The 10,842-nt window shown below is 31.1% G+C and overlaps 1 protein-coding gene and 1 long non-coding RNA gene across 3 annotated transcripts in view; both read right to left on the reverse strand.

The window, feature by feature from the left end:
• The window catches only part of LOC107494129 (cysteine proteinase inhibitor 7), a gene marked incomplete in the record, with an annotated part of 2,759 nt that extends 245 nt beyond the window's left edge, over nt 1–2,514 (reverse strand). The window contains 4 exon segments of the mRNA XM_016115159.3: nt 1–35; nt 186–331; nt 1,237–1,456; nt 2,172–2,514. Coding sequence (XP_015970645.1) covers nt 1–35; nt 186–331; nt 1,237–1,456; nt 2,172–2,390 — 620 coding nt within the window.
• A 5,186-nt stretch (nt 2,515–7,700) lies between these two features.
• LOC110272695 (uncharacterized) lies at nt 7,701–10,597 on the reverse strand. 2 transcript variants are annotated; one of them, XR_008010745.1, is made up of 9 exons: nt 10,059–10,597; nt 9,850–9,958; nt 9,671–9,736; nt 8,845–9,498; nt 8,694–8,750; nt 8,497–8,569; nt 8,186–8,412; nt 8,047–8,096; nt 7,701–7,839 (listed from the first exon to the last, which is right to left on the reverse strand). It is a non-coding gene; the product is annotated as an uncharacterized LOC110272695 (long non-coding RNA). The 2 variants fall into 2 exon arrangements; XR_008010744.1 differs by having other exon boundaries at nt 8,694–9,498.
• Nucleotides 10,598–10,842: the final 245 nt, after the last annotated feature.

Here is a 10,842-nt window from a genome sequence, read left to right on the forward strand (position 1 = left end):
AGAAGCAAGTTTAATTTCACATAATCTTCAACTACCTGAAATTTTAGCCAAAAGAAGCATGCCAATTGAAGAAAGAGATAAAAGAAGACTAGAAATGCAAAAGAAAGAAATCCAAAGCAAGAAATGAGGAAAAAGTAGATCATATGGAAGCATGTGATGAGTATTTTGCTAATAGGACTCCTCACCTTGGCCCTGGCCAGAACAATCTCCAGAAGTTCATATGGAGACAAAGAGTTGGATCTTAGCGCAATGGACTTTACAGCATAACTGGCAGCGTCTATGATCTCAGGATCAAGAGTTGGCACTTCATGCCATCCCAGATTGTGTCCTTCTGATTTAAGAGTAGTATCATTTTCTTAGAAATAACATTGATATTTAAATAGGAGAGAAAAAAAAAATGTTAATAAATAAAGTAGGAAGAGATCCAAGTTTTAATGTAACAACTATGATCCCAACTGTACAAGCAGCGGCAGGACTAGACAAAAATTCTATGGTCAAAAAACATACTCTTTTTCGGGGGATGGTTCTCGCCTTCTCGGAATGTTTTCACGTTTCTCTGAGATTGTAAGGATATAAAAACTATCCCTTAAGTGATATTGATTGTTTCTACAACATTTAAACTATTGTCTTGGAATTTATTGCCCAAAATTCCATTCCATACAGCATCTTAGTTCTTATAATTGCGATAATTTTTTCCTTAAACTCTAGTAGCACCAATCTATCACAAACAACACCTAAAACTACAAATAAATGGTCCAGATGAATTAAATAAGTTACTTTTTAAATAATGACAACACAACCCGCTTATTTTTCTCTTGCCAGCTAGGTGCCAAATCCAATGTTTACTATTATTGAGTCAAGTAATAATCACACGAGTGCCAAAATAAGGTTAAACATTTATGCAGATAATGACTTAAAAATGATATAATGTGGTTTAAAGGTTAGTTACACACTACTATTATGCACCTCCATGCATATAAGCTTTTCTGGGTTCATTTATCCAATGTATATCCAATGTAGAAAGGATAAATTCACAGCCATGGTAAGGTCAATGTCATTATCCATATCTTTTCAACAATTAGAAGAAAACATACTCTCCAGCTCTTGAATATTTAAATCATTCAAACAACGAAACTGCTAACAGCTAATTTTTGTGTCATCAATAAAACCGGAGGAACAGATGATAAATGAAACATTCTTTATGGGAATTCATGAATAGATTTAAGGAATCTTTACCTTGCTGAACGCCAAGGTCTGAACTCTTAAAGGGAGTGATAGCATGAATTTGCCTGAATTCCTGCAACTGCTTGAAGTTCATCCATGGCTTCACCCAAATTTTGGCTTCATATAACTTCTTCTTTCCTCCATCAATTGCTTCAAGTGTAAGAAAATATATCTTACCCGCTACTACCTGCTCTTTTGCCTTCAATACCTTTGCAAACTCAAGAAGGCCATTCTGCATGAAACAGAAATAACTCAATATAGCTAAAGATTCGAACTTTGATTAAATAATTTGCATGGGAAGAGCGAAACATGGTTAGAATGGCCAAGTTAAGAAAATTCCTTTATAGGTTGATTTGGTTGGAATCAAGAAACCTATTTTCTAATTTTGTTCCCTGTTTTCAACCAACTTTTTTTCTTTACAAAAATCTGATAAACATAAACCCAAACAAGCGGTAATGATTTCCATTGTTCCTTTCTCTCTAATAAAATTGAGTAAAAAGTAAAAACAACTATTCAACTAAGATTTGTCCGATTTGGGAAGCAAGTACACAAGTAGTTAATTGTCTAAGGTATAGTTCTATGGAACACAATACGGTCTGCTAGGGGATGGGTACGCAGTGCGCCATGTTTAAAATATTTATGTGAAAAATATAATTATGGTATTGTGGTATGCAGATGAATTGCGAATTAGTATGCGAAATTGGTAATTCAGGTAACTGTGGTTTAAGCAAACCAATTGAAAACTCCCAAGATCAAATAGCAGGGTTAAGTGGTTAAGTGAAAGACACCACTTATCTAGACGACCAGTGACCAAAAGATGAACATCCACAAAATCCCTAGAAATTAAGCACGAATATTGGGAAAATGAAGAAAGGAATCAAATCAACAGGTCAATAAAGTTCAACCTTTAACACACATGAAGGAAATCAATTAGACAGGTGAAATACCTCTTTGTTGTTGTGTTCTTGAATTGCGAAACGAGCGAGGCTTTCGATTTCAGCGTGGTTCGAAACGGCGTCGTAGTGGAAGTCACGAAGCCCTCCGAGCTTCATCCGAATGATGTTGTCGTGGTGCTCTTCCACCATGCGAGATCCCAAGACGCAGAGCCCAGAAAGCGCAAGGAGAAGAGAAAGCAAAGTCACAAGAGAGGACGCACCAGGCTTCATCGTCTTCAACGAATTCTGCAACGAACAAATGGTGAATGAATTTTAGTTGCTTACTTGCTTAGTTAGCTTTTTCTTGGGGTTTTGGTATAGTTGGTGACTGTCATCGTATGTGCAAAGTGCGAACAAATTCTATTAAGGCCCCCACGGCCCCACCCAATTTTTGGAGACCCACACTTTATCGGTGATTATTAAGGCTAGAAAACGTAGCCTTTTGTGTAGTAACTTCTAACAACCGCAGGGTATTCATGAGTCGGGTAAAATTGGGTTTGATATGATTTAAATTTATCTCAAAATATATATCGGATCTATTTGTTAGATCCGAATCTGACCTTAAATTCGATTAAACCTACACATTTTTGAACTATGATTATATCGGTAAAAATCGGGTAAAAACCGAGCCGTTAATATTATTTTCTTATTAGTTAGCATGTGAAAATATCCAAATATCTAAGACTTTAACCATTATTTGACAGTAGTAAAATTTACTTAAAAAAATATAACAAGAACTAATTATTTCCTAAAATTAAATCATAACCACAATCAATATTAAATATTTAAATCAATACAAATAACACAATATTATGTATTAGTCTAAAGTCTTATGCATTTTAAATATAAAACATTAATTTATAGTCTAATAATGACTAATAACACAAAATATTAAGATTTACAATACTTAAATTTCATATAAGAATAGCTATCGTCCATCACTGATAACACAAAATATTAATTGTGTATGATGACTGTACCACCGAGTCGAGTTTGGGTGATCCGAGTTATGGCTTGGACCCGACCCAAAATAAAAATCAGGTCTATTTTTGAGATCCTTACCCGACCATAAATCCGGTGAAATCACACCAAATTAGCCAAAAAAATTCAGGACAGGGCCGAATCTTCAGGCCGGACTGGACCATAAACACCCCTAAACAACGGCATCACTTCTTTCGAAAATAATGATACATTTGTCTGAGTGTGTATTTTTAATAATTTAATTATTTTATAATAGAATTAAAGATTTAGCTAACATGTGTCTTAAAGGTATATAATAAATTTATTATTAACAAAAAATTTTAAATATTTTTATTTAATAAAAATAAAATAAATATATTAAAAATTTAAATTTTCTATATTTTTAATGAAAATATTTTTAATTTATCAAATTAATAAATATTGTTAAGTACAAGATGGATAAACTCTAAAATTAATTAATAATTTATTTCTCCCGCACGCTTATTATAAAAAATTGATTGAAAGTGACGGAAAAAAAATAATTTNTTATTATTTAAATTTTTAATATATATGTTATTTATGTATAAAAAAAACTTAGTTACCAACCTAGTTTTTTATAGAATTTTTTTAAATAAATAAATTAAATATTTTATTTATGGATTATTAATTTATAGCATATTTATCAATTTGCATCGTTTAATTTATCTCGTTTATACTGTAAATAAGATAAACATGTTTGTTGTTGTACGTATTACATTTGTATACGTATTGTAAAACAGGGCTTATCTTATTTACAATGTAAACGAGTTACTATGATAGTGACTGGGTACAGCTGATAATTCTAAAATTGGTTGTAGGGCAGGTAGAAGATACCAAACTGAAATACCCGACCGGAGTCTCTAGTACAAACTCCTCATTCTCATCATCCTCAGAAGAACCATCATCATTGCTATTGGCAACATACTCCTCATCGGACACGTTCATGTATATCACTAGACTTGCACAGTGCAACGGTGGTGATGCAAGAGGTGGGTCGTCCTGCACAAAATTCGAGTGGCCAAAACTACCACCACTAACATCACCAATCTTCATAAAAAGCTCCATCATTTGTTTCGTCATGATTCTTCCGTGGATATCAAACATGAAACGCACATGCTCATCGCTATCGAGCCAAATAGGCAAAACAAAAAAAAACTCCATTTTTCCATAAGTGCTATCAACCTATACCCAATTTTTTCAACCTTTTTTGTCTTGTTAGCATAGAAGTTCGTCAACATTAGACTTTTTATCTTAGAAAAAGAATTTACTATCTGAATACGCAACAAAATAGGATTTTCACACTCAAATATAACTTCATTGTCACTCTTTCTCATATTACAATTGAAATACAAACTTACAATAACATATCCACTACCTGAAGGATTACCATGTGTTCATAACACGTAGCGAAAGAAAATAAAGTAATCATAAAGATCTATTTTGTACTTAAATTTTATTTGAGTAATAAACAATATATAGATCAAATCTAAATACATGTGTGTACGCTAGTAAAAATTACTTTCTTCTTTGATGGTACGAAGGCACTATGCGTATCCACACCGAGACCAACCTTTGCTGTCAATTCTTTGACCAATGAATATCTGATCTAAATTGAGAACCTCTTTGCAACTTTTTGCATACCATAAAATTCTTTTCCAAGAATTAGGCTCACATACATTTATGTGTGTAGAGGTAAAGGAATAAAAATCCTTGTTATTCTCTCACCTTTCCTCTACTCTTGGCATACAAATATATAGTATGAGATTTGTTACTGATTTTAAATTTGATTCTCAATTCAAATTTAAATCATATCTTGAAATTCTAAATTTGAATCCTTCAAATTTATGAATCATATCATAACTCAATTTGAGACAGAATCAGTTAGGATCTCATCCAAATTTAGAAATAGAATAACTAATTATTCTCAAATCTCATTTAATATTCTTAATTATCATACTATTATTATATTCTTGGTGCTAGCAAAGAATATAATAATATTTCATTTGAATTAATATAATTATTTATTTGATCAAATCAAAATATAATTAAATAATTCTATAACAAAGATTAGAACATTCGTTAGTGTGTGACCCCATAGGTTTAATATTAAGCAGGTAGTAAAATTAGTCATACTAAATTTACTAATCAAGGTTGGCGTCTAGTAACACTCCTCAACGACCCGATAGTTTAAGTTAATATATTTTTACTAAGAACCTCAGAAGAACAAAATATAATTCATTCTATCTTTCCAGCTCTTAGTTAACGCTTAGAGTATGGTTTAATTGTTAAACTCTAACTTGTTACATTATTATAATGAACTGTGAATGACTTAAGAAACTCATTTTTTCATTCATTCAATTCCCTTGGCCACTGCTTTATTCATCTCGGTCATTATAATTATAGAGTTCAAACTCTTTACCGAGAGTTGACGGATTCCTTATTAATTGTACAAGTATTTAAATCATACTCAATATCCATTTAACTAGCACCCTAGGGTATTAGGTGTTCGAAATCAAACTATAATAAATACAGTGTTAATTACTATGACAGTCGCAGGGCAAAGGAAACTCTATTACTATATTCATCTTGAGAATATCCTATTGACAAATATGCGGTAATTATACCATTAGAAATTCTCAAAATGAGTCAGTTCAATAACCATATCTCTATATGCACCATCTATATATAATTTAGTCCTTTTTAATAATCAATAACCAAGAATAATTTAGATTAAATTATAAAAGATTTATCTCTCAATATTATGATCACTATCACAATGATAAATCTCTAAATTTAATCATTGACGTTATTATATTAATATTTTAATATAATAATAACAAATTATTTGACACGTGATTGATTGAATTGTGGTCATACTACTTATTTCCAACATTACCACTAGACATTTTTCCTAAAATCAGTGAAGAAAAAGGGAAGAGAAGAAGAAATGATGAAATATTTTTGAAAAATACAAATAGTTGCAACTCCTTTTATAATTGTTCCAAATTTATCATATTTTATCTCGTTTATAGTACAAATGTTAAGACTATACATTTTCTTCATAATCTATGTTCATTAGGGATGAGAATAGATCACTTTTTATTCCTAACATATTAGACTTATCACGTAATTAATTAGTCTGAATTTAGTTTACAGTTTGTTATAAACCTTTTTTTAAAATACTAAATTTGGTTTGATATTTAACATTGTCTAGCTTAAAATCTATTAAAAGACTTTATAATTTCTTTTTATAAAAATAAAAATATTTAAANAAAGGTTCAGACAAATTTGATAGATCAATAAAATTAATTAATGAATCTGAAATTCTGAATCTGGCCTATTAATATATTAAAATTTTTAAGAGAGTCTGAATGTGTACTTATTTTATAAAAGACTAAATACAGACTAAGCTACAAACTCCTTACAAATTGGATTACAGACTCCTAACAAATCGGACTATAGATTTTTGACAGACCACTTGACTTATTTTCATCCCTAATATTCATCCACTTCCGCAAATCTGATCTCCTCACATTCTTCTCCAGCAAATAGATCTGATTAAGTTTGATGGATCGTCTTATCGACGAGATCTTTCCACCGCGCTTTTCCCCTTACCTCCAGTTGAGAATGTAATATAATAACATCATTGCCGCGGTTGCTACCGTTTTGAATTTTCATGGTAATTCGTAATTGAGGTATTGCACACTAAACTACCTTCTCTTATTTTAACTCATATTTCTTCGTTATCTTTTTTACTTTGTTTTTCTTGGTGTGTTTCAACACTAATTTGCTATGGCTTGTCCATTTGTTATGATTAGAAAACTTTATCTTCAAAGAGAAGTTTGGACTTTGGGGGCTTAAAGTTAGGGACATAGGGTAATGAACTTCAGCACTTATTTTCCTAGTTTTACCAACATTGAAGTTCCAAATATTGATGATATTAACTTACAATTAAAAAATTACTTATTATAGATAAATTTAATCTTTATTATAGACTGATTTTTGGTTATCGACAAAATTATCGATAGATTTTGTTCTTCTGTAAAAATCTCGTAAGAAATTATTTATGTCGGTAATTTATTAATAGATTTTTCCCCTTTATCGACAGAATTTTCTTCGGTAATCGTTCCCCTCCTTTCGTGCTAAGACGTCATATTTTTTGACAAAGATTTTTTCTGGTATCGACAAATTTTTTTCAATAATTGTTACTTCCATTTCGTTTAAACCGTCTAATTTTTTGACAAATTTTCTGTCAGTAACTAGCATAAGATTAGTATGGTAATACAAAATTTTTTTACATTTTTCTATTGCAAAATAAATATAAGTTTAATGAATACAAATTTTCATTTAACTTGTACTCAAACATTCATAGTATTTCAAAATAACCAATATTTGATATTATAAATAGAACCAAACATGATGTTTGATTTTTACAATGTGTCAAGAACAAAGACAATAATGCCAAATTAATTATCAAAATTTTATTAAAATTTTTACATAAATGCACGGACAGAGTGATTAAAATAAGGCGAGCCATTCTTGAATGTCATATCATTTCCATCATTCATTTATGCCAGCAAATTCTTTGGCCATGCTAGTGGGTACCATTTTCAGAGGTATTTTGGTTAAACGTCTTTGCATTGAAAAATGAATCTGCCTCCAATAAAAATTCAATATAAACCTGCAGATACTCCATGGACATATAGTAAGCTTACTTAACATTCATCCTCTCATAATATTCATACGATTTTGACGACGCTCATATTTAAATGTATCTATGCACTATTAAATTAGTATACAATGAATGTTGGTTTAAACTAGCTTAGTTAGTTAGAGTAGTTGTAGTGTGGTAAACTATTTCATAGTTTGTGACAGTAAAGAATATTACCATTAAATCCAATCTTTTTTGTGTCTAACAGCAGCTTGAAGAAATGTAGCCTGTATTAAAAGAAGATAATACAAACATCATTCATTACAAGTTATTAGTAGAACTATTTGGATTGCTTAGTGTAGAATGTTTCACTTACTACATGATTAAGCTCTAGTTTCATATCTGTGTTCAAAAGAGACTGGTAACCTTTTTGACCACCCCAGAAAATATAATTTTCTCCCCCCAAATAATATGTCACCTGCAAATTAAATCAGCCAAATGGATCTTTCTTTTACTACTCTACATTCAGTTCATACACACAAATGTATCTCCATGGCTTTTTTCACTTGAACAGCAGCACATGCATACACCTGTAATTTAGAACTATGAAAGCAACTCAATTTGTTAGCCATTAACTCAGCATATATAATTGGAATAAATTAAAGACCATATATATTAGATATATACCTAGTAGCACCACCATGCATATAGCTAGAATACATGAATAATTGAGTCGTTCCCATAAAACTTTCTTGTTGCTCTACATTATTAAATAAAATAAAAAATAAAAATTATGAGATGAATACATACTTAATGCATTATTTAGAACAAATATATATGTATGACATAAGCTAGAAGAAAAAGGATCCTTCATGTCAAATTACCTTAGTTTAAAGGTCTTCAGCAAGAGCCACCACTTCATCCAAATTTTCATTAGCTTCCTATGACAAACTCAACAGGTGCAATAATCAGAAGCAGAGCATTATTAATTAATCAAGTACAAACTATGACAAATTTAAAAGATTGAGTAATCACCTTCAAAGTTTGTCCATCAGGAGCTATATCCCTATCGTGGAAGCACCAAAAATCAACCCTAAGTTTGCCTATGAACTCAAAGTTTGCTCTTAATGTGTATATTAAGTAATCTTATATGCACTAGCTATTATATTATATATTAATGCCCTAAATCATGGCATAAGAGATTCGTGAAATCATATATTTAAGTGTAAGAAATTAGTGTATACCAAAATAAATAAATAAATAATTATTTTTGCTTGTAAAAACTCAGAATATTAATAAATTTAAGGCATGTTTGACTACTAAATAAATAAATACATAAATAAATCGTTGGTACAATTGCATGATAGAGAATCCCATTACTATAGATTAAAAACAAAAATAATTCCATCATAACGTTTGTAATGCATGTTAGACTACTAAATAATTTTGTATTGGTATCTTTCTCAAACTACTCAGCTTCCTTTAAAGCTCTACTGAATTAATGTTTCAGAAAGTAGTCTAGAAACTAAAAAGTGACCAGTGGTACTTTAATATGGCAAGCATAAATATCAGTTCAACTTAAAAAGTAAAAGTGGGTTGTTGTTACTGGCGTAGAAGTCAACTACCATCCCACAGTGTCTCTACAGATATAATATAACGACAGAAGATGCTAACTAATGCATCAATCACCTGAAAAATACACCATACATAAACATAGGAATTAAAATTTTATTTGGATTTGAATAATGTGCCTAACAGTAATCCATATGAACTTTAAAACGGTCTACATAAACTATTGCAAGAATAATAAACAAAATAAAAATTATATCATAACAAGAACATACTAGAGAGAAAGATTTACCTAAAATCTGTGTACAAGAGGATTTGTTCCCACATCAGTAGGTTGAGACGATACTCCATAATGTTCCTGTAAAATATGGTAATTACAAGGAAACCAATTATCAAGCCATGAAGCTTCTAAATATTGGCAGCAAGAAGTAAAAATAAAGCAGTAAAGGATGTACAGAGGGAAGTGCAAACCTTGATCTTTTCATGATAATACTCAAGCTCACTACCAATTCCGTCCCTAGCTAAGCTATTTTTGGGAGAAAAGTTGCTTTTCACCTAAAGCCTCACCAACTAAAGCTTCCTGCAAGAATATGTAATGCCAATCAGGCATCATATTAACAATACATCAAAACAAAACAAAAATAAATATTACTAGGTTCATTAAGGGTTACAGTTCGTACTGCAGTGCGAACCATGTTCTCCTCATGAAATGCAAACCTTATGGCCTCAACATACGGTAGAAACGAGACAACTTCATCCTAAATGCATAGAAAGATAAAGTGAAAATGCTTGGACATCTCAAATATATAATGAGTTAATGACAGTGTTCTCCTCAATCTTTAATTTCTCATCCAAAAGATAAATTCTTTCTTTAAAAAAGGAAAAAACAATCAAATATTCTTAAAAGTAAACCTATTTGAATACAAATCCACTTAAGGTAGAAAAGTCAGTATCATTGTCAATCTTGTATAGTCAAAGCCTCAAAGAAATACAATTTCAATGCCTCAGAATAGGTGATCAAATCCCTAAGTTGGAAATTAGAAACATTTAAATAGAAAAAAGAGAATGGAAAAGGCAAAATTACTATTTATTTCGAGATACCAACATATGAAGATGAACCTCTTTCATCACTACAACTACAACAAGTTCAATCAGCATCAACAGTAATAAGAAGATAGAAACTGCAAAAAAAATTGATAAACCTAAAATTGACACAGAAAAATTGGACCTTAAACAACAAAATCACAAAATCAGAATATACCTAAAATTTACTAAGGGAGCAAACGCGACAAGAACGGTGGTCGAGAGATCTCTGTGACGACAACAATGAAGGTAGCAGACGCGACGAGAGCGGCGGAGAGAGCTCTGCGACGATGGTGATGAAGGGAGCAAACACGATAAGTGCAGCGGCGGAGGGAGCTCGTGCGACGCAAGGGATGACAGAGAGAAATTGTGCGACGCAAA

This window comes from Arachis duranensis, chromosome 6, assembly GCF_000817695.3.
Source record: "Arachis duranensis cultivar V14167 chromosome 6, aradu.V14167.gnm2.J7QH, whole genome shotgun sequence".
NCBI lineage: Eukaryota > Viridiplantae > Streptophyta > Magnoliopsida > Fabales > Fabaceae > Arachis > Arachis duranensis.